The sequence below is a fragment of the Crinia signifera genome, chromosome 19 (assembly GCF_055691185.1).
Source record: "Crinia signifera chromosome 19, ASM5569118v1, whole genome shotgun sequence".
NCBI classification, from domain to species: Eukaryota; Metazoa; Chordata; class Amphibia; order Anura; family Myobatrachidae; genus Crinia; species Crinia signifera.
The window spans coordinates 3,102,467-3,127,077 of record NC_139226.1 but is presented as its reverse complement, the minus strand read 5'-3'; the positions used below and the strand labels follow the sequence as shown (position 1 = coordinate 3,127,077).

Here is a 24,611-nt window from a genome sequence, read left to right as displayed (position 1 = left end):
TACTTCCGGGGATACTGCTATCAGCTGTGACGGGATGTTGGTGTACGATCCTGACAACTCGGTGGTGATCTCCCATTGTAGTGGACGGGAGTTGAGCATATTCTGCATATATCGATGGTCCATACCATCATACAGGCATGAACCGAAGCTCGTCTGTGTGAGAGAAGACCTCGTATGCGGGACTGCAGTGTCCGGCCATGTTCCTCTGATGCACCATATACAACCGGGCTCCCAGATGGATCATAGTCTGTGCGGGGACCATGGATGACTTGGGCCAATGGATGATCCAGCCGTCACCACTATGGCCAGACGGTCCCTGAGAACCTCCGCAGAATGAGCCAGAATCAGCAAGAGGTCCAGATACTAAAGCAGGCATGTCCAACGTTGGCCCTCCAGATGTTGTGAAACTACACATCCCAGCATGCTTTGCAATAGTTTTAGCATTCTCTAATAGCAAAACTGTGGCAAAGCATGCTGGGATGTGTAGTTTCACAACATCTGGAGGGCCAACGTTGGACATGCCTGTACTAACGGATCCGAATGCCCTGGCTGCAAAGTCAGCTGCCCATCACGTGAGGTTGGTGTACCCAGTTCTGCGTGGCCAATCCGGCACTATGAGCAGAATCAGCGGCCGCCCAGTTTTTTTAATAGGATTTTTTCTACTCTCCTGCCGCTCCTACGGACTGTGCTCTGCGGTCCCCGCTACATCTCCCCCGGACTGAACCCTGCACTCTGGTCCCCGCTCCCCGGGACCTCGCTCCCTGCCCCTCCTACGGTCTGAACCCTGCACTCTGGTCCCTGCTCCCCTGGACCTCGCTCCTTGCCACTCCTACGGACTCTGCTCTGCGGTCCCCGCTACATCTCCCCCGGACTGAACCCCGCTCCCCCGGGACCTCGCTCCCTGCCGCTCCTACGGACTCTGCTCTGCGGTCCCCGCTACATCTCCCCCGGACTGAACCCTGCACTCTGGTCCCCGCTCCCCCGGGACCTCGCTCCCTGCCGCTCCTACGGACTCTGCTCTGCGGTCCCCGCTACATCTCCCCCGGACTGAACCCTGCACTCTGGTCCCCGCTCCCCCGGACCTCGCTCCCTGCCGCTCCTACGGACTGAACCCTGTACTCTGGTCCCCGCTCCCCCGGACCTCGCTCCCTGTCGCTCCTAAGGACTCTGCTCTGTCATCCCCGCTACATCTCCCCCGGACTGAACCCTGCACTCTGGTCCCCGCTCCCCGGGACCTCGCTCCCTGCCGCTCCTACGGTCTGAACCCTGCACTCTGGTCCCTGCTCCCCCGGACCTCGCTCCCTGCCGCTCCTACGGACTCTGCTCTGCGGTCCCCGCTACATCTCCCCCGGACTGAACCCTGCACTCTGGTCCCCGCTCCCTGCGCTCCTACAGACTGAACCCTGCACTCTGGCCCCCATCCCCCCGGACCTCGCTCCCTGCCGCTCCTACGGACTGAACCCTGTACTCTGGTCCCCGCTCCCCCGGACCTCGCTCCCTGTCGCTCCTAAGGACTCTGCTCTGTCATCCCCGCTACATCTCCCCCGGACTGAACCCTGCACTCTGGTCCCCGCTCCCCGGGACCTCGCTCCCTGCCGCTCCTACGGTCTGAACCCTGCACTCTGGTCCCTGCTCCCCCGGACCTCGCTCCCTGCCGCTCCTACGGACTCTGCTCTGCGGTCCCCGCTACATCTCCCCCGGACTGAACCCTGCACTCTGGTCCCCGCTCCCTGCGCTCCTACAGACTGAACCCTGCACTCTGGCCCCCATCCCCCCGGACCTTGCTCCCTGCCGCTCCTAAGGACTCTGCTCTGTGGTCCCCGCTACATCTTCCCCGGACTGAACCCTGCACTCTGGTCCTCGCTCCCTGCTGCTCCTATGGACTGAACCCTGCACTCTGGTCCCCGCTCCCCTGGACCTCGCTCCCTGCCGCTCCTATGGACTGAACCCTGCACTCTGGTCCCCGCTCCCCTGGACCTTGCACTCTGGTCCCCGCTCCCCTGGACCTCGCTCCCTGCCGCTCCTACGGACTGAACCCTGCACAATGGCCCCCACCCCCCCGGACCTCACTCCCTGCCGCTCCTACGGACTCTGCTCTGCGGTCCCCGCTACATCTCCCCCGGACTGAACTCTGCACTCTGGTCCCCGCTCCCCCGGGACCTCGCTCCCTTGTCACTCCTACGGACTCTGCGGTCCCCGCTACATCTCCCCCGGACTGAACCCTGCACTCTGGTCCCAGCTCCCCCGGACCTCGCTCCCTGCCGCTCCTACGGACTGAACCCTGTACTCTGGTCCCCGCTCCCCCGGACCTCGCTCCCTGTCGCTCCTAAGGACTCTGCTCTGTCATCCCCGCTACATCTCCCCCGGACTGAACCCTGCACCCTGGTCCCCACGACCTCGCTCCCTGCCGCTCCTACGGTCTGAACCCCGCACTTTGGTCCCTGCTCCCCCGGACCTCGCTCCCTGCCGCTCCTACGGACTCTGCTCTGCGGTCCCCGCTACATCTCCCCCGGACCGAACCCTGCACTCTGGTCCCCGCTCCCCCGGGACCTCGCTCCCTGTCACTCCTACGGACTCTGCTCTGCGGTCCCCGCTACATCTCCCCCGGACTGAACCCTGCTCCCCGGGACCTCGCTCCCTGCCGCTCCTACGGACTGAACCCTGCACTCTGGCCCCCATCCCCCCGGACCTCGCTCCCTGCCGCTCCTAAGGACTTTGCTCTGTGGTCCCCGCTACATCTCCCCCGGACTGAACCCTGCACTCTGGTTCCCGCTCCCCTGGACCTCGCTCCCTGCCGCTCCTACGGACTGAACCCTGCACTCTGTTCCCGCTCCCCCGGACCTCGCTCCCTGCCGCTCCTACGGACTGAAACCTGCACTCTGGCTCCCATCCCCCCGGACCTCGCTCCCTGCCGCTCCTAAGGACTCTGCTCTGTGGTCCCCGCTACATCTCCCCCGGACTGAACCCTGCACTCTGGTCCCCGCTCCCCAGGACCTCGCTCCTATGGACTGAACCCTGCACTCTGGTCCCCGCTCCCCCGGACCTCGCTCCCTGTCGCTCCTACGGACTGAACCCTGCACTCTGGTCCCCGCTCCCCTGGACCTCGCTCCCTGCCGCTCCTACGGACTGAACCCTGCACTCTGGTCCCAGCTCCCCTGGACCTCGCTCCCTGCCGCTCCTACGGACTGAACCCTGCACTCTGGTCCCCGCTCCCTGTCGCAATGACGGTTACACAGAAGATTTATGTTATGTGCAGACACTTTGACCGTCGGATCTCATCCGCACGGGAAAGCGCATCAGATCAGATCATACACTACACAATTTGGGCAATTTCACCTGATTTCTCCTCCACAATCAGGTGAAATCGGGTCCAAATCGCGTAGTGTATGGGAGACTTAAGACTGACTTGGGACACAAGTAGAAGGGGAGAGGCTAGCCCCAATGTTTTATATTTAACATGCCCATGCTCCTTGTGGTCACCTCCTATTCCCCTCTGTACAGCACACCAGTGCCACCTAGTGGATGAAGGAGAAATAGACAGGCAGCTATCAAGCTAAAGCTAACAAGGTAAATTGGGGACAGGCAGTGATAGTGGTAATGCAGTACACAGCAAGCTATGGCTGACTGGAGCACACTCTGTAACCTGTGTCCTGTGAGGAGAGGTACAGGGAGGACTGGCCCAGGCTCTCTGGCAGCGGATCTCCAGGTGGCTGAAGGGCCCTCTGTGTCCCTGGCTGCCTGAGCTGAGGGCAGAAAGGAGCAGTGGCAGGAATGACTGTTGGACATGCCGTCTACTGTCCCCGGGGGAGTGCTGTGTGATGAAAGCCCACCTCCCCTGCTAGCAAATGGCCGCCACAAACACACAGTCTGCCTGGTGGCTTAGCAATGTACGTATCCCAGGTCCGGCCTGTGGCTGGGTCTCCCTAGTACCCGGGGACGGCTGCGTGGTGCTGTAGCCGCCAGGCCCCGGGTGATGGAGCAGCAGCGCTGATGTCTGATAGACAGTCAGTGTAAAAGTAAAAATGTGAAAGTAAAGCAGCACTTCTCACTGGTGGGTGTGGCTCCCGCCAGAACCGAAAAACAAACCCTGAGCTTCCTGGCCTGAAGGCGGGGTAGAGAAGGGAGAGGAGCCTGGCCTGGAGGTGGGGTAGAGGAGGGGAGGAGCCCGCCTGCCTGGGAGGCAGGAAGTAGTTTAACCTCTTGGGTGTTGGAAGCTCTTTCCCACTCCAACTACCCGGTGTTAGCCCTGTGGCCCCTGACCACCTCTGTGGGATAACAGGCCCCAGTACCTGTCAGTAACCACCTCTGTGGGATAATAGGCCCTGGTATCTGTCAGTAACCACCTCTGTGGGATAATGGGCCTGGGTAACTGTCAGTAACCACCTCTGTGGGACAATGGGTCCAGGTACCTGTCAGTAACAACCTCTGTGGGACAATGGGTCCAGGTACCTGTCAGTAACCACCTCTGTGGGACAATGGGTCCAGGTACCTGTCAGTAACCACCTCTGTGGGATAATAGGCCCCGGTATCTGTCAGTAACCACCTCTGTGGGATAATAGGCCCCGGTATCTGTCAGTAACCACCTCTGTGGGATAATGGGCCCCGCTATCTGTCAGTAACCACCTCTGTGGGATAATGGGCCCCGGTATTTGTCAGTAACCACCTCTGTGGGATAATGGGCCCCGGCATCTGTTAGTAACCACCTCTGTGGGATAATGGGCCCCGGTATTTGTCAGTAACCACCTCTGTGGGATAATGGGCCCCGGTATCTGTCAGTAACCACCTCTGTGGGATAATGGGCCCCGGTATTTGTCAGGAACCACCTCTGTGGGATAATGGGCCCCGGTATCTGTCAGTAACCACCTCTGTGGGATAATGGGCCCCGGTATTTGTCAGGAACCACCTCTGCGGGATAATGGGCCCCGGTATCTGTCAGTAACCACCTCTGCAGGATAATGGGCCCCGGTATCTGTCAGTAACCACCTCTGCGGGATAATGGGCCCCGGTATCTGTCAGTAACCACCTCTGTGGGATAATGGGCCCCGGTATCTGTCAGTAACCACCTCTGTGGGATAATGGGCCCCGGTACCTGTCAGTAACCACCTCTGTGGGATAACAGGCCCCAGTATATGTCAGTAACCACCTCTGCAGGATAATGGGCCCCGGTACCTGTCAGTAACCACCTCTGTGGGATAATGGGCCCCGGTACCTGTCAGTAACCACCTCTGTGGGATAATGGGCCCCGGTATCTGTCAGTAACTACCTCTGTGGGATAATGGGCCCCGGTATCTGTCAGTAACTACCTTTGTGGGATAATGGGCCCCGGTATTTGTCAGTAACCACCTCTGTGGGATAATGGGCCCCGGCATCTGTTAGTAACCACCTCTGCAGGATAATGGGCCCCGGTATCTATCAGTAACTAGTACTTATGTAGTATAACCTCGCTAATAACATTAAGGTGCCTGTAATGTAACACAATCAATGGATTATGACAGGATCTCCAGGCAGCCACCCGCTTCCTCTGTCCACATGTAATGAAGGGTACGAGAACTCTCCCCAGCTCACCTTGGTGATTTTCAGGAACTTGGAAGGATCCAACACTCTGCTATTCTTTGCCCCTTGCACCATGTTCCAGCCACCTTCCTCCACTCTCTGGACCCCTCCTAGATAGAAACACAGTCAGTTGGGAGTCGGGAGGAGATGTGGATGTGGCAGGGGAAGACGGTTGCTGTCCTTACCTGGCCTCCGTTTATCTTTGGTCATCAGTTGTTGGACTTTCCTCTGCTCTTCCTGCTCCTCTATTTTGGCCTCTTTGTGAATCTGCTCAATGGTTTTGGGCCCCTGGTCTGCTCTCCGGGACACCCAGTTGCACTATGGCAGAGGCAGATGATTTCTGTTACACACAATGTATCACACATTGACACTGTTGACCACCCTCTCCTGCTCAACACCCTCCGCTCCTTTGGCATCACTGGCACGGTCTTCTCCTGGTTCACCTCATACCTCTCCGATCGCTCCTTCTCCGTCTCCACTCCGAGCTCCTCCTCTCCTACTACCCCCCAGCCAGTCGGTGTTCCCCAAGGGTCAGTCCTTGGCCCTCTCCTCTTCTCCCTCTACACCACCTCTCTGGGCACCCTCATCAGCTCCTATGGTTTTCATTACCACCTTTATGCTGATGATACCCTAATCTATCTCTCCTCCCCCGACTTATCCCCATCACTTCTGTCCAAGGTCTCCGAATGCCTCACGGCCATCTCAGCCTGGATGACCCAACGCTTCCTGAAACTAAACATGGCTAAAACTGAACTTCTAATCTTCCATCCCCCGAACATCCCCTCTTCTCCCACTATCTCCATCAGCATTGGTGAAACCGAGATCACGTCCACCGACCAAACGCGCTGCCTCGGTGTCATCATTGACTCCTCCCTCTCTTTCACCCCCCACATTCGTGCTCTCTCACAGTCTTGCCGCTTTCACCTACGCAACATCTCACGCATCAGACCATTCCTCTCCACTGACGCGACCAAAATTCTCATTCACTCTCTTGTCATCTCCCGCCTTGACTACTGCAACATCCTTCTCTCTGGGCTACCTCTCACCCGCCTCGCACCTCTCCAATCCATTCTTAACGCTGCTGCTAGGCTCATCTTCCTCTCCCGCCGCTCTACCTCCGCCTCCCCCCTCTGTTTATCTCTTCACTGGCTCCCCATTCCTTTCCGAGTTCTCTTTAAACTCCTCACCACCACCTACAAGGCTCTCTCCTCCTCCACAGCTCCCTACCTCTCTTCACTGATCTCTATCCACACTCCCTCCCGTCCTCTTCGCTCCATCGTTGACCGCCGACTGACATCTCACCTAATCACCTCCTCCCACTCCCGTGTCCAAGATTTCTCTCGCGCTGCCCCCCTGCACTGGAACAACCTCCCGCCACCCATCAGGCTATCTGATTCCCTTACCTCCTTCAAGCGCTCCCTCAAAACCCACTTTTTTCGACTAGCCTATCCCTCCTCCTAACCTCTTTTGATCCTCCTATCCTGCCTCCGTTCCCCTCCGTTCCTACTTATCCTATTGTATTTCGTTCGTCCACCCACCTATTTTTAGTATGTTAACTCTTATGAGCAGGGCCCTCCTTCCTCACGTACTCACCCTACCTCATTACCTCACCTGTGCTCCTGTCCTGTTCTTCCCTTCCTCTACTTCATCTTCGGTCTCCTTGACTATTTTGACACCTACTTCTGAACTGATGCTGATTTTAGTTCTACCAGCTATACCCCTATTTATACTGTATTTTATCACCACACCCTGTACGTTACCTTGTAATTTGTTTTTTTTTTTTTTTTTTGCTATGTACGGCGCTGTGGACACTTTGTGGCGCCTTATAAATAAACGTACTACTACTACTACTACATACACAGTCCTGCCGATGTGCCACCATACACCTAGTCCTGCAGATGTGCCACCATACACCTAGTCCTGCAGATGTGCGACCATACACCTAGTCCTGCAGATGTGCGACCATACACCTAGTCCTGCAGATGTGCCACCATACACCTAGTCCTGCAGATGTGCCACCTTACACCTAGTCCTGCAGATGTGCCACCATACACCTACCAGTCTCAGGTCGATAATATCCTGCAGCATGAAACGGATCCGTGACGAAGTCTTCCTCTCCTTCACAATCTTCCCCATCTGGTGGAAGTACTGATCCATGCGAGGCTGTAACAAGCAGAGATAAGATGCCGGTGATCTCCGGTCTGTCTTCTCCACATACCGTCTATGTATTCCTTACACTATGTCCTGGCCATACTGTCCCTCAGACTACACCTTAACAGCTTGCTAGCAGAGTGCATGACCAAGGAAACCATGTACCCAATCGGCTGCACTCCCTTTTAATGACAGAGGACCCCATCCACTTTTCCCCCTATTGCCTGCACTCTCTTCCAGTAACAGAGGTCCTCATTCACCTTCCACCCTAGTGCCTGTACTCTCTTTCCGATGACCACAGACCCCGTCCACCCAACTGCATGCGCTCTCCTTCAGTGACTTAAGACCACATCTACTTTCCACCCAATCAACCCTGCTCTCCCTTCCAGGGATCATGGACCCATCCACCTGTGTTCTTTTACAGTTACTGAGGACCTGTCCACCTTCCACCTAATCCTCTGCATTCTCTTCCACTGACCACCTACCCAACCTCCAGTTCTATTGTCCAACCGGCACGCTCTGCTTTCTCATTTTAAAACCTGAAGGTCTGCCAGTGGTATGTGTAACAATCCCACAGCCAGCAGCATCTAACCTGGGTCTACTTCCATTACCGCACTCACCTTGGCCTTTTCGAAGTCCAGATCTTTGCCGATGGTAGTAAGCAGCCGGCATAGACACTCAAGGGACTCCTCATCATGGTTCTTCAGCAGTTTCACCACACAATCGTGCATGATGGCTTCCGTCAGCATCTTCAGCTTAAAGAGTTCCCCAATGAACTTGATGTTCCCTATGGACCTCCGGCGAGCCTTGTCTTTGGACTCCTCAAGTTCTTCCTGCAGACGCGTCTTCTCCTCCGGCTGCAGACAAAGAACAGATATAGAACAAAGAGCATTTCCAAATGACCGAATAACTAGGATGATCAAAAATCAGCTTGTTCCTGCGTGATGAAGAGATGGACTAGCAGAAAATCAACCAGTGCTGCTAGGCCATAAACTTCCCCTCTGGGCAATAGATGCAATGGTCACATCTCATCGGTATCTACCCCAGCCTGGACATCTAACACGTTTTGAGCATACAAGTCCAAGCAAGTCCTCCATGATATGCAGGGAGTGTGGTCACTTAGAAGCACCCCTCCTAGGTGTCTGATGGTGGGACACAATCAGTACTGTGTCACTCTGCCACTCTGGCGGGCTGAAGCTTGTACATCCTGATCCCTGAACAGCAATGTACGTAATGTAAATATACTCCCAAGTGCAACGATTCCGGTCACATGGGCAAACACCTCCGTTGGGTGATAGTTTCCCAGAGGAGCTGCAGGCTTACACCGCCGAACACACACACGCTGCTATTACCGTCTTAGCCAGCTCCAAATCTTTCTGCCTTTTTTCAAAAGCATCACTGTCCACTTTGTCCCTCTCAAACTCCTTCTGACAGCGGTTCAGCAGCAGTTTGCGGAAGTTCACAGTGCTCCCGGGCTTATCAGCCATCGGTACCTTCAACTAGAAGACAAACAGAAGTGTCCATTACTCCATTATTTGCCTACATCTCACAGCAACAAAACAATACACAAGGGGTAGACCTGAACGGCTAGGACAAGGGCTGGCAACGGCAGGGTGGTGAGGGCTTACAACGGCGGGGGGGATGGGTGAAGATAACCCAGGCAGTGCATCATCTTAGTGAGAAGTGACGGCGGCAGCACTGCGGATGGACGAGTAAGAGGCAGAGTCCCAGGCGGGTACAGGTACAGCTGGTGTCGCGCTAGATTCAGGCACTGGCCTAAATTTCACCTTCAAGACAATGACCCTAAGCCGGTGAGGGGTCACCGTACTCACCGTGGCCAGGCATCGGCACATATTGGCATACGCCACAGAGAAGCTGGGTTCATCTATCGCTTTTTCAAATACCAGGTCTATCACCCCCTTCAGCCGCTCCTCTGTGTCCACCGTCAGGTCGGTCACCTGCTTCATCAGCTGATTGAACATCTGAGGCGTCAATTTGTTCAAGATGCTCCGAACCTTGCGGAAAAGCGCCTGCAATGCGAGAGAGATGCGCCAACTAATGAGTTCCCAGGGAATGCTCCGCTCTATACACCATCATGACACAGCAGATGCAGCCAGCGCTGTGCGGCACTGAGTACACTCGCCTGGGTGCGCAGGTTCTCCGGATCATCCACAAGGCTGTCCCTCTTCCCGGTGGGCTTCCAGGCATTCTCCGACTTCTTCAGGTGCACATCATCTATCACTGAAATGTTCATGATTATTTTTCTGGGCTCCCGCCTCTGGCCTGGCTGTGAGCGTCTGGGACCCCCCACATTCAGCAACTGGGGGACACAACAGCAAACACGTGACATGGTTACAAACTATTCTTAAGTAGTTTCTGCACTACTTGCGTTATTACTCCCAGACCCACCACTCACGTCGCCCCCCCCCCCTTCCCCACACACACAACTGACGCACTTCTTCCCAGTGCCCACCAATCACATGCCTATCCCCTCCTGTCCCACATGCTCGACCCCTCCTACCCACCACTGACGTGCACCTTCCCAGCACCCACCAGTCCCGTGACCCTTCCTCTCCTACACACCACTGAAGTGCTTCTACCCATCAACCACCAGTCACATGACCCTCCCCCTCCTGCCCACCACTGAAGTGCGTCTTCCCAGCACCCACCAGTCCCGTGACCCTTCCCCTCCTGCCCACCACTGAAGTGCATCTTCCCAGCACCCACCAGTGCTGTGACCCTCCCTCTCCTACACACCACTGAAGTGCTTCTACCCATCACCCACCAGTCCTGTGACCCTCCCCCTCCTGCCCACCACTGAAGTGCATCTTTCCCAGCACCCACCAGTGCTGTGACCCTCCCCCTCCTACCCACCACTGAAGTGCATCTTTCCCAGCACCCACCAGTGCTGTGACCCTCCCCCTCCTACCCCATCACTGAAGTGCGCCTTCCCAGCACCCACCAGTCCCGTGCCCCTCCCTCTCCTACCCACCACTGAAGTGCGTCTTCCCAGCACCCATCAGTCCCGTGACCCTCCCCCTACTGCCCACCACTGAAGTGCTTCTACCCATCACCCAGCAGTCTCTTGACCCTCCCCCTCCTGCCCACCAATGAAATGCTTCTACCCATCACCCACCAGTCCCATGACCCTCCCCTCCTACCCACCACTGAAGTGCGTCTTCCCAGCACCCACCAGTCCCGTGACCCTCCCTCTCCTGCCCACCACTGAAGTGCTTCTACCCATCACCCACCAGTCACATGACCCTCCCCCTCCTGCCCACCACTGAAGTGCTTCTACCCATCACCCACCAGTCTCGTGACCCTCCCCCTCCTGCCCACCAATGAAGTGCTTCTACCTATCACCCACCAGTCCCATGACCCTCCCCTCCTACCCACCACTGAAGTGCGTCATCCCAGCACCCACCAGTCCCATGACCCTCCCCCCTCCTGCCCACCACTGAAATGCTTCTACCCAGCACCCACCAGTCCCGTGACCCTCCCCCCTCGTGCCCACCACTTAAGTCAGGGCTGGGCAACCCCGGCCCTCCAGATGTTAATGAACTACACATCCCAGCATGCCTTGCATCAGTTTCAGCATGGCCACATAGCAAAACTAATGCAAAGCATCCTGGGATGTGTAGTTCATTAACATCTGGAGGGCCGGTGTTGCCCAGCCCTGACTTAAGTGCTTCTTCTCAATGCCCACCAGTCACATGCCCCTTCTCTCCTGCCCACCACTGACATGCTTCTACACAACCCCCAGTCGACAAGTGTGTCTGTGCCCATCTTCCGCCAGAGTACATATTACAGTGCTAAACTCTATGTGCTGTAAGGGACAGCTCCCAACAAGGTACTTACGGGTACCCCACGACCCCCAGGGGCCAATCGTCCAAAATCTGCATAGGCAGGTGTGAAATCAGGCCCTTTCTGCAGCATGCGCGTGTCCAGGGTCCTCATTGCTAACTTTGGCTGATTGATCTGCATTGGACAGAGAAATGAATTATGCAGAACAGCGCAATAAAACCTCAGATAACTTCATCGCGGAACGGTGGCAGAGCCCATCTTATCTTATTGCAGCCCTTATCCCTCAATATCGTCAATCCAATGTCACGTCCACACAGACAGGCAGCACCCCCCTCCTTCTACAGTCTGAGCCGTCATACCCAACGTCCCCATAGTCTGGCTGATGTGAGCTACAGCACACGAGACTGCACCTAGACACCTCCCTCTCTCCTCACTTTGTCCAGGACCACGTCGCTGATGGGCGGTAAGCCTTCTGGCTTCTGTACACAAGCCGGCATAAACTGGAAGCCCAGCAGGAAGTCCCGGTCATACTGTCGCTTGCCATCCTGCTGCACACATGGAGAAGGCGTTGCTGGAAGATCCTGGGACATTTCTGAGGTTTGCTCTGCTGAGCCGGGTCCTAGGTAAGAGAGCAGGAGAGAGCATGAACCCAGGGACCATACACAACATAGGCATGTAAGGGGCGTGACCTAGCTACTGCGCCAGAGACATGTATCTAAGTCATCACTGTGTACCTGATTTATAAGGGTATCCTTCCTCTGTACCAGATGGATCACCCCCGTCGCCTTCGGAGATGGTATCCGCCCCATTGCGCAGGAGTTCCGGTTCTCCATTCTCCTCCATTTGTTTTGCGTTAATATACAGCGCTCCTGCGTCAGCACCGACACTGCTGTGCTCATCCATCTCCGACTCCACAACCTTCTCCTTCTCAGCGTCCCCCTCCTCCTGCAGGTTACACATACACTCAGTTGCTCCCTGCTTCATAATCCCCGGCCTGATTTGGCCCCGCCCAGGCCAGTGACACTGCCAGCGAAGGGCATCTCATGTGATCAGCCAGACTGGCAGCGTCATGTGCCGGAATCTGGGATACAGGGTGCTAGCTCACTCCCACAATGCCAAGCTCACCTCAATATTCGGCCTCCGTACCTCTTCCGTGTCCTGACTCTCGTCTCTAAACTTCTGCCACATCTTTGGTGAAGCTGCAACAGTTTGGGCTGTACACAGATATAGAACACATTATAAATGGCATGGCACGACGGGAAGATGCGCTAGCTTATACTGTGACACCAGCTGCTATGAATCACCTTTATATATATATATACACTGACAGGCATATCTGGGATATAAGAGGACCCTGCTCCCCCCACACCGCTTACTACAGTGTATTACCAGACTATCAGATTATTGCTGTGCACAACATAATATAGAAGTGCCTCAGGCTGGACCATCACGTCTGTGGCCGGACGGTAGGATCACATGGGATGGTTCTGGCAGTCGGCTAATGATGGCTTACATACTAGAAGAGATATCAGGACAATACAGGCTACAGCCAGACCGGCCAAGGTAACCTGCACAATGCAAGGATGTGGCTACCAAGCACCATCAGCAAGGGCGGCGCTGTGTTCGGATATACAGGTTCCTGTCCAGTACGCGAGCCCGCAGGACATTATCACAGGTGGTTCCACTAGGATGAAGGCTACTGAAAATCTCATTGGTCGCTGGCAGGTCCAGCAACAGCCAGTAATAATTCTACACTCATTCTCGGATCCTGGAGCAGGACTGTATAACTAACGTATGGCCTGCCAGACACCTCTAACACCTAAAGCAAAGCGCAATACCACATGTGAGACACTCTGCCTACAGATGCACCCGCCGCTGCCTCATCGGTGTCGCACTGTGTATGCAGGACAGTCAGTCAGGAAGATAATGCACTCGCCTATTGCATCGTTATACTGTACAGCCATCTAATTGCTCACTCCTCTGCCCATGCTCTCACCCCGTGCCCATGCTCTATACCTCTCCACAATGACGTTAGACGGAATGTTATATATGGGTCACGGACATATTACATGCTGCTGTACAGAGTGTATGTATTCATACCAATGTCTATATTCCCTAACACACACAGCATAGGGTGCAGCCAATTACATCACCAGTATATGTTTGGAGTGTGAGAAAATGAGATTTAGGTCTTACCTGGTAAATCTCTTTCTTCGAGGACATCAGGGGCCACAGCGTTACAGTGGGTAGTGGGAGTGGGAGAGAGCACCAGCACCCTAGAGGTTAAACTTGAACTGCCTCCCAGGCAGCCGGGCTCCTCCCCTCCTCTACCCCGCCTCCAGGCCAGGAAGCTCAGTTTTTTTAACAAGCCAAGGCAGGAGACAAGATAGAAGGAAGAGAAGCACCACACAGAGACACATTCTGAACACATGTTAGTACCCTCAACAGAGGAGTAATATAACCAGTGAAACGTAACTTTAACGTAACTGAAGCAGGCGCGGCAGGGAGGGATCCCTGTGGCCCCTGATGTCCTCGAAGAAAGAGATTTACCAGGTAAGACATAAATCTCATTTTCTCCTTCGGGAGACATCAGGGGCCACAGCGTTACAGTGGGACGTCCTAAAGCAGCCACCTATGGGTGGGGACGCGCCTGTGCCGCAGCCAACACACTCTGGCCGAAGGCCGAGTCCTGGGAGGCAAACGTGTAAAAAATGCAAGACAGTATTGGCGGACGACCAAGTCGCCGCCCTGCAAACTTGTTCAACTGTAGCACCGCCCAGGACACCCCCACATGTGCCCGAATCCCCACCGGAACCGGGAGGGAGGCTCCCAAATATGCCTGCCAGAGCGAATCCAGCGGGCAGTAGTTTGACTAGTGCAATGGCCCAGAACGGCGCACATACTGTAGATGCGCCACGGCTGGACAACGTCCAAGGAGAACCAAGCAGTAGAAACCTCGTACTGACTTCATGTCGGAACAATAATGTCCTGGTTGACAGGAAAGCTGGACATCACCTAAGGCAGGTGAGAGAGAGAGGACGGAACAAAGAACCACACGGTCATAACGAAAGACCAAAAATAAAGGACTTACAGGACGGAGCTGACGGGTCAGAGACTCCCCTGGCCAAAGCTATCGCCAACAAGAAAATGATCTTCCAGGCGAGTCAACACCAGTTCACCTACCGCAAGGGCATAAAAGGTGGGCCCTGACAGCATTCAACGCAGCCTCCGCATCCGCCAATTCCCCCTCACTCCGTTTTTTGAGCGAGGGGGAATTGGCGGATGCGGCTCCAGAAGCGAGACCCGCGGCTAAAAACTGCGAGGTTTCTGCAGCAGCCGCGGGTCTCGCTGTTTTGGGGGATTCTCGCAGTCCTGTGACGGCGAGGATTTCCCCAGAAGGTTGAATAGAGTGAGCAGCCGGCACGGGGGTTAAACAGCGAGGATCGCTGGTTTTCAGCAATCCTCGCTGTTTAACCCCCTCGTCGGCCACTCGCTGCGGCATTGAATACCTGCCAGTGGTGGGAACTCTCTGTGTGATAAACACAGTTCCCTGCCTACTGACCCCGGGTGGAGAGGCTGATGTGGGGGGAGCCTTCTCCCCCTGCTAGCAAATGGCCACCAGGGATGGAGTCCTCATGCAGCGCCGGTAAAATGGCGGGGATCCGGCACGCGCCGGGTGGCCCCGCATACCGTGCACTGCTGCCCACAAACAAGTTACCCTGGTGGTCCAGCGGGATGGGCGGCGAACCGGCCGACCGCTTGCTAGCAACAGCCGCTATGTGCGCCTCGCTGCGCTACTCGCATGCTCTCCCAGCGGGGAGCGCGTTACTCACTGTGCCCTGCACTTGTGGTCCCCGGCGTCCGGTAGCGGCTGTATGCTCCCCAGTGCCCGGGGGCCGCTGCAGGTCCCCACCCATTAGTGGCGATGCAGCTCCGGACCCGGGTGATGGAGCCTGCAGCACAGGGGTCTTTACAGACCCCCAATGCTGCTGCTCTGTCAGTCAGTGTAAAATAAAAATAAAAAATAAAAATGAAGTTAGGCTGCTAAAATAGCAGCCCCTCTAGTAGGTGCATCTGGCTCCTGGCAGCACCCGAAAAAACTGAGCTTCCTGGCCTGGAGGCGGGGTAAAGGAGGGGAGGAGCCCGGCTGCCTGGGAGGCAGTTCAAGTTTAACCTCTAGGGTGCTGGTGCTCTCTTCCACTACCCACTGTAACGCTGTGGCCCCTGATGTCTCCCAAAGGAGAAAAACATATAAACTACACACAGAAGTGGGCCCTGGTCAAAACTGAGCCATATTTCATAACCTTTTCTTAACTCTGTGATTCAGCATCTCCTTCCCTCTCTATCCCCCCATCCATTCTCCTCATCCCCTTCCCTCTCTATCCTCCCATTCATTCTCATCTCCTTCCCTCTCTATCCCCCCATCCATTCTTCTCATCCCCTTCCCTCTCTATCCTCCCATCCATTCTCATCTCCTTCCCTCTCTGACCCCCATCCATTCTCCTCATCCCCTTCCCTCTCTATCCTCCCATCCATTCTCATCTCCTTCCCTCTCTGACCCCTATCCATTCTCCTCATCTCCATCCCTCTCTCACCCCCCATTTTCCTCATCTCCTTCCCTCTCTGACCCCTTCCCTCTCTCACCCCCCATTTTCCTCATCTCCTTCCCGCTCTGACCCCCATCCATTTTCCTCACCTCCTTCCCTCTCTGACCCCTCAATCCATTCTCATCTCCTTCCCTCTCTGACCCCCCCATCCATTCTCCTCATCTCCTTCCCTCTCTGACCCCCCATCCATTCTCCTCATCTCCTTCCCTCTCTGACCCCCCATCCATTCTCCTCATCTCCTTCCCTCTCTATCCTCCATCCATTCTCCTCATCTCCGTCCTTCTCTGACCACCCATCCCTTCCTCCAACCCTCTCCTTCCCTCTGACCCTCCCCTTCCCTCTTTAACCCTTCATCCAACCCTACCCCATTTCTTCTTCTCATCTCCTTCCCTCTCTGACACCCCCACCCCTCCCTCCCTCCCCCCCTTAAGCCAACCCTCCCCTCATCTCCTTCCCTTTCTCACTAGTCCCAAAAACTCTACTCCTCCCCCCTGACCAATATCTCTTCCCCTCCTCTTCCTTTCCTTATGTCATCTCCATCCCTCCCCTCTCTTCCTTCCCTTGCTCCTCCTCTTATCCTTCATCTCATGCTCTTTATGATCTTCCCACAATCATCTAACACTTCCCTTCTTCCCTCTGACCCTCCCATCTCCTCTCCCTTCCTCTGACCCTCCCATCTCCTCTCCCTTCCTCTGACCCTCCCATCTCCTCTCCCTTCCTCTGACTCTCCCATCTCCTCTCCCTTCCTCTGACCCTCCCATCTCCTCTCCCTTCCTCTGACCCTCCCATCTCCTCTCCCTTCCTCTGACCCTCCCATCTCCTCTCCCTTCCTCTGACCCTCCCATCTCCTCTCCCTTCCTATAACCCTCCCATCTCCTCTCCCTTCCTATAACCCTCCCATCTCCTCTCCCTTCCTCTGACCCTCTCATCTCATTTCGTCCTCCTCTCAACCCCGTCACATCTCTTGCTTTTTCTGACCATCCCATGATCATCTTCCATCTCTGAACCTACATCTCCCTTGCTCTCTCTGACCCTCCCCCCATTACACTCCCTCCATTCCTCCACCTTCCTCTGACCCTCCCCTCTTATCTCTCCCTCCCTGACCCTTCCCTTATCTCCCTTTCACTGACCATCTCCCACTCCTCTCTATGACCATCTGCTCATCTCCCCTTCCATCATAATAATGAGATAGGCCTTGTGGTGTACCGGCCAATGTAGTTTTCTCTACCATTACCCCATACAGTTCCTGTAAGCAAGCTCGGAACAGATCCATGAGGCCTACAGCTGCCTTTACAGACCACGTAGAACATGTGAGTGGGTATCAGGCACAGCATAGTGACACATGAACCTACCTTCTACAGGATTCATCCTGGAGGTGAAACTTAACAGAGTCACACTCGGCTCCAGCTCCGGGTCAGCGTCTAATCGTCCTACGCTCAGAGAGTCCCCCGTCCTGACACCCCCCTGCTCATCCACATGGTCTGAGCCAACGGATGGAAGAACAGCAGCAGACGGGGAGGTCTTAGTGGTACAGTGAGAAGCAGCAATGAGGGGCGGCGGGGGGGAATCCGGCTGCAGTGGCGATGATACAGGCACGTTTGGAGGAGAAGTGCATTCTACACTAGCATCCATAGAGGGCGGCAGAGGCAACTCAGGCATTTCTGATGGACTCTCTTCCCCTGACATTACTTTATCCCCCACAGCACCACTGTCCGTTGTAGGAAGTTCATAGCTTAAGCCATTCATTTCCTGAGCAATCACTGGGGTCTCGGCAGCTACAGGTTGCCCCAGTGATTCCTTGCATAGCTCCTCCTCAATGTCATCTGTGACAGCTTCGTCGGGAGACGTGCATTCCTCTAATGTGCTGTCGCCTTCACTAGTGTCTCCCAGGTGGCAGGTAAAGGCCGGGGTGGTGGCTACTAGGACAGGAGCTGTTGGCGCAGCTACAGCTGGCAGAATTGCAGGCATCTGGTGCAGCTCAGGCCTAGTGTCCAAGGCGTCCGGGATCTGCTCTGGTACCGCACACTTGCCGGAGTCGCTGGGCTCGGGCCGCAGAGGTGCGGGAGGAGATGATTTCAGGACAGAATCCAGTTTCGGCTTCTCCTCTAAAAGAAACACAAGAAGAAGAAGAATAACACATCAACGGCAAAGCATTGTCCAAATAGTCAGGTCCGGAGTGTGGGATTAGGGGGTCACAAACCCCTGAGAGCCACACGTATATGACATGACCACAGTATTTACAGGAAACAATAAGACATGGGAGATACGCTGTTACTACAAAGATCTCGGCACCGAGCCTCATTGTCGTGTCCCACATTGTGGTATTTCCTCCTGGGAATGTTAGTTGTCCTACAGGATGTATCAGTGGAATCGTAGTGATAGAACAGGGGCCACCAACGAAGGCTGATTTTCCCTAATATTAGATACACAGCGATCATACATACGCAGTGAGGCGGAATGCAGCTCTCAATCACTTTCCTAATACAGACTTTACAATGCATCACAGTGTAGGCATTAACCCCTTCATGACAGAGCCAGTTTGTGCCTTCATGACAGAGCCCTTTTTTTCAAATCTGACATGTATCACTTAAGTGGGGATAACTTTTTTTTGCTTTTACTTATACCAGTGATTTTGAGATTGTTTTCTCGTGACACATTGTACTTCAAGTTAGTGGTAAATTTTGGTCGATACAGTCTGTGTTTTTTTGTGAAAAATACCAAAATATCGTGAAAAAATGGAAAATTTAGCAATATGCAAAATGTTAAATTTTCTGCTTGTGAGACAAATAATCATACCACTCAAAATAGTTAATAACTAACAAAGACCATATGTCTACTTTATGTTGCAATCATTATTTCAACTTCCTTTTAATTTTTTTGGACACTAGGAGGCTTCAAATATGACTAGCAAATTCTCAAATTTTCAAGAAAATTTCAAACACTGATTTTTTTAGGGACCAGTTCAGTTCTGATGTGACTTTGAGGGACTTGTATGTGAGACACCCCCATAAATGATGCCATTTCAAAAACTGCACCCCTCACAGTATTCAAAACAGCATTTTTGAAGTTTGTTAACCCTTTAGGTGTTTCACAGGAATTAAAACAAAGTGTAGGTGAAATTTCAAAATTTCTTTTTTTTTGCAGAGTTTCAATTTTAATACATTTTTCTAACAAATACAGTAGATTTTACTAGAGAAATGTGACTAAAAATTGATTCCCCCAATTCTTTTGTTTTCAAAAATATCCTATATGTGGCCCTAGTGTGCACGTTGACCAAACCACAGGCTTCATAATAGAAGGAGCACCTACTTGATTTTGGAGCCTCCTTTTTATGAGATTTTTTTTTAGGCACCATGTAGGTTTCTAGGCACCATAAGTGCTAAAAGTTAGGAACCTCCCCCACAAGTCACCCCATTTGGCAATCTACACCCCTCAGGGAATTCATCTAGGGGTATAGTGTACATTTCAAACCCCCAGGGGTTTCACCAATTTTGGTACAACTGGGATGTGAAAATGAAAAATTACATTTTTTTACACAAACATGCAGTTCTGGCTCAAACTTTTTCATTTTCACAAGGAATGAAGGAGACAAAGCACCCCAAAATCTGTGCCCCAATTTCTCCCGAGTACGGCAATGCCCCACATGTGACCAAAAAATACCAGTTGGGTGCATGGCAGGACTCAGAAGGGAAGGAGTGATTTTTGGATTTTGCAGCAAAGATTTTGGTGGAATGAATGGTGGGTACTATGATGCATTAGCAAGACTCCCAAAGCACCAATACAGTGGAACCCCCCCACAAGTCACCCCATTTTGCAAAGTACACCCCTCAGGGAATTCATCTAGGGGTATAGTGTACATTTCAAACCCCCAGGGGTTTCACCAATTTTGGTACAACTGGGATGTGAAAATGAAAAATTACATTTTTTTACACAAAAATGCAGTTCTGGCTCAAAATTTTTCATTTTCACAAGGAATGAAGGAGACAAAGCACCCCAAAATCTGTGCCCCAATTTCTCCCGAGTACGGCAATGCCTCACATGTGACCAAAAAATACCAGTTGGGTGCATGGCAGGACTCAGAAGGGAAGGAGTGATTTTTGGATTTTGCAGCAAAGATTTTGGTGGAATGAATGGTGGGTACTATGATGCATTAGCAAGACTCCCAAAGCACCAATACAGTGGAACCCCCCCACAAGTCACCCCATTTTGCAAAGTACACCCCTCAGGGAATTCATCTAGGGGTATAGTGTACATTTCAAACCCCCAGGGGTTTCACCAATTTTGGTACAACTGGGATGTGAAAATGAAAAATTACATTTTTTTACACAAACATGCAGTTCTGGCTCAAAATTTTTCATTTTCACAAGGAATGAAGAAGACAAAGCACCCCAAAATCTGTGCCCCAATTTCTCCCGAGTACGGCAATGCCTCACATGTGACCAAAAAATACCAGTTGGGTGCATGGCAGGACTTAGAAGGGAAGGAGTGATTTTTGGATTTTGCAGCTCAGATTCTGGTGGAATTTTGGTGGGTGCTATGTCGCATTAGCAAGACCCCCCAAGCACCAATACAGTGGAACCCCCCCACAAGTCACCCCATTTTGCAAAGTACACCCCTCAGGGAATTCATCTAGGGGTATAGTGTACATTTCAAACCCCCAGGGGTTTCATCAATTTTGATACAACTGGGATGTGAAAATGGAAAATTACATTTTTTTACACAAACATGCAGTTCTGGCTCAAAATTTTTCATTTTCACAAGGAATGAAGGAGACAAAGCACCCCAAAATCTGTGCCCCAATTTCTCCCGAGTACGGCAATGCCTCACATGTGACCAAAAAATACCAGTTGGGTGCATGGCAGGACTTAGAAGGGAAGGAGTGATTTTTGGATTTTGCAGCTCAGATTCTGGTGGAATTTTGGTGGGTGCTATGTCGCATTAGCAAGACCCCCCAAGCACCAATACAGTGGAACCCCCCCACAAGTGACCCCATTTTGCAAACTACACCCCTCAGGGAATTCATCTAGGGGTATAGTGTACATTTCAAACCCCCAGGGGTTTCACCAATTTTGGTACAACTGGGATGTGAAAATGGAAAATTACATTTTTTTACACAAACATGCAGTTCTGGCTCAAAATTTTTCATTTTCACAAGGAATGAAGGAGACAAAGCACCCCAAAATCTGTGCCCCAATTTCTCCCGAGTACGGCAATGCCTCACATGTGACCAAAAAATACCAGTTGGGTGCATGGCAGGACTCAGAAGGGAAGGAGTGATTTTTGGATTTTGCAGCAAAGATTTTGGTGGAATGAATGGTGGGTGCTATGTCGCATTAGCAAGACCCCCCAAGCACCAATACAGTGGAACCCCCCCACAAGTGACCCCATTTTGCAAACTACACCCCTCAGGGAATTCATCTAGGGGTATAGTGTACATTTCAAACCCCCAGGGGTTTCATCAATTTTGGTACAACTGGGCAGTGAAAATGAAAAAAATACATTTTTTTACACAAAAATGTACTTCTGGCTCAAAATTTTTCATTTTCACAAGGAATGAAGGAGACAAAGCACCCCAAAATCTGTGCCCCCATTTCTCCAGAGTACGGCAATGCCTCACATGTGACCAAAAAATACCAGTTGGGTGCATGGCAGGACTCAGAAGGGAAGGAGTGATTTTTGGATTTTGCAGCTCAGATTCTGGTGGAATGAATGGTGGGTGCTATGTGGCATTAGCAAGACCCCCGAAGCACGGTGAAATGATGAACCTAATAATCCATAGATGTGTGGTATATTTTGAAACACTCCTTTATACATAGGCCGGGTTTGTCGGGGCAAGTTTCACAGTGGAAAATAGTATCCTTTCTTATTCCCTTTTTATAGCAAACTTTGCACCTTTTTTGTGTCCTGCCCTTTCTTGCAGTGGAGGGGATTTCGTTGGGAAAATGCTGCCCTGGTACAATACGGGGGCCAGTACTAGAAGTACTGGGGCCCTCTGCCTGCTGATTCCCAAATATTAGGCTCTTTATGACTTCCTCTTGAAAGTGCATAAATGTCCCCCTCTGGCCGGTAGAACGGAATAGCACGTAAGCGTTATACAGTGCCATCTGGATGATATACACGGCCAGCTTCTTGTACCAGATATTTGTTTTCCGCAGGGCACTGTACGGCTTCAGTACCTGATCTGAAAGATCCACTCCGCCCATGTACTTATTGTAATCTAGGATACAATTTGGTTTTGAGGTGTGGGTACTGGTACCTCGTACAGGGATGGAGGTGGTACTGTCTCCATGAATTGTTGTCAGTATAAGGACATCCCTCTTGTCCTTATATTTGACCAACAACATATTTTCGGTGCATATTCCCCTGCTTTCACCCCTTCTCATTACTTGGGCAATGTGCGTTTTGGGGAGGCCTCTTTGGTTCTTGCGCACAGTACCGCAAGCTGCTGTACCTCTTGAACCAAGGGCCTTAAACAGGGGGATGCTGGTGTAAAAGTTATCCACATAGAGGTGATAACCCTTATCCAGGAAGGGGTGCATTAAATCCCAGACAATTTTTCCACTAACACCTACGAGGGAGGGGGGGCATTCTGGTGGTTCAATTCTTGAATCCTTCCCTTCATATACCCTAAACTTGTGGGTGTACCCTGTGGTGCTTTCACACAGCTTATACATTTTTATGCCATACCTTGCCCTCTTACTGGGAAGGTACTGGCGGAATTTAACCCTTCCTTTAAAATGTATAAGGGACTCGTCGATACTAATACATTTATCAGGGATGTATAGCTCTGCAAATTTGGCACTGAAATGATCAATGACCGGCCTGACTTTGAATAGCCTGTCAAAGGTGGGATCATCTCTGGGTGGGCACTGTGCATTATCGGTGTAATGTATAAATTTATGGATTGCCTCAAAACGAGCCCGGGGCATGGCCATACGGTGAAATGGGGTGCTGTACAGAACATCTGTACTCCAATATTGCCTAATTTGTGGCTTTTTTACTATGCCCATGTGTAACACCAGACCCCAAAACGTCATCATCTCTACTGCATCTACAGGGGTCCACCTAGCAAATGATGACGTGGGGTTTTGAGCAATAAACTGCTGGGCATATAAATTAGTTTGGTCCACCATTAAATTTATAAAATCATCAGAGAAAAATAATTTGAAAAAGTCAATTTCTCTGAGACCTGTTGAATCAAATTGGATTCCTGGGATGGCCAAAAACTCAGGAACCTGGGGCTCAAAATTGTCTGGTGGTGGGGTCCATACGAGATCAATTATTGGGGGGGGGGTCTCAGCTGCTCTACGGGGGCGTCTTTGAGGGGGTCCCTCATCACCAGAGGAGGAAGAAGAGCTTAAGACGAATCCTTCAAATTCCCCGCTTGCCTCACTGGCTGTGTCAGAGTCAGAGGCAAGCATGGCATATGCCTCCTCCACTGAATACATTCTCCTGGATGACTGGGACGACATTTGGGATGACATTTGGGATGCCATTTATATTTTTGTGTTACTGGTAGTGAAATGTTTCAACACGTGTATAGTGTAGGGGGGGGGTACAAACTTTATTTCAACCCGGGGGGTATGTAGTGTGTGGTGTGTATGTAGTGCAGAAAAAAAAAATACAAAAAAAAAAAAATTGAAGGGTTAAAAAAAAAAAAAATGGAAGGGGTTAAAAAAAAAAAAATGGAAGGGGTTAAAAAAAAAAAAAAAGGTCCTGCGCCAAAAATTGAGCACAGATGTTGGTCAGTAACGTCCGTCACTGAACAGCGCTCAAAGGCAACAGGAATTTGATCAAAAAAAAAAAAAAAATAGATCAACCCTGTGCCGAAAAAGCTTATCAGTGATGTACGTCACTGATCAGCGCACAGTGGCCACAGGACACACACAAAATCACAGTGTGTGTAAAAAAAAAATTTAAAAAAGACCCCACAGCACTCACAAAAAATAAAAAAAGGTGATCAGTGATGCGACACTGATTACCAGTGAGGGGCAGCAGGTGCACAACCTTTGGTGCAACTGACAGTGCAACTGGCAGCAACTGACAGGTATATATAAAAAAAAAAACCTCTGTACCCCCAAAAAGTTGCTGATCACCTCAGATATAGTGATCAGCACAAAAGGCGGGGGCAGCAGACACAAAATTTAGCACTCTCTATCACTCTCTGTCACTATCTCTCTCTATCTCTCTATCTCTCACTCTATGACACTGCAGCAGCAGCACTGACAGGTATATCTATATATAAAAAAAAACCTGCGCCCCCAAAAAGTTGCTGATCAGTTAATTTATACTGATCAGCACAAAAGGGGGGGCAGCAGTCAGTTATATAAAAAATATATAGCACAATCTGTCACTATCTCTCTATATCTCTCTCTCTATCTCTCTCTATCTATCTATAGCTCTATCACACTGCAGCAGCACAAAATATAGCACTAGGCCTCTCTATCTCTCTCTATCTCTCTCTATCTCTTTCAGTTATATAAAAAATATATAGCA

General features: G+C 52.1%; 1 protein-coding gene across 1 annotated transcript in view; it reads right to left on the bottom strand.

Moving 5' to 3' along the window:
• EIF4G3 (eukaryotic translation initiation factor 4 gamma 3) overlaps window positions 1-24,611 on the bottom strand; it is a 99,498-nt gene that overhangs the window by 15,878 nt on the left and 59,009 nt on the right. The window contains exons 12-24 of the mRNA XM_083162366.1: window positions 17,468-18,220; window positions 12,634-12,722; window positions 12,243-12,453; window positions 11,943-12,127; window positions 11,563-11,682; window positions 9,848-10,024; window positions 9,537-9,734; window positions 9,057-9,203; window positions 8,325-8,561; window positions 7,612-7,716; window positions 5,739-5,871; window positions 5,494-5,663; window positions 3,626-3,743 (exon numbers count right to left, since the gene is read on the bottom strand). Coding sequence (XP_083018492.1) covers window positions 3,626-3,743; window positions 5,494-5,663; window positions 5,739-5,871; window positions 7,612-7,716; window positions 8,325-8,561; window positions 9,057-9,203; window positions 9,537-9,734; window positions 9,848-10,024; window positions 11,563-11,682; window positions 11,943-12,127; window positions 12,243-12,453; window positions 12,634-12,722; window positions 17,468-18,220 — 2,643 coding nt within the window. The remainder of the gene's footprint in view (window positions 1-3,625; window positions 3,744-5,493; window positions 5,664-5,738; window positions 5,872-7,611; window positions 7,717-8,324; window positions 8,562-9,056; window positions 9,204-9,536; window positions 9,735-9,847; window positions 10,025-11,562; window positions 11,683-11,942; window positions 12,128-12,242; window positions 12,454-12,633; window positions 12,723-17,467; window positions 18,221-24,611) is intronic.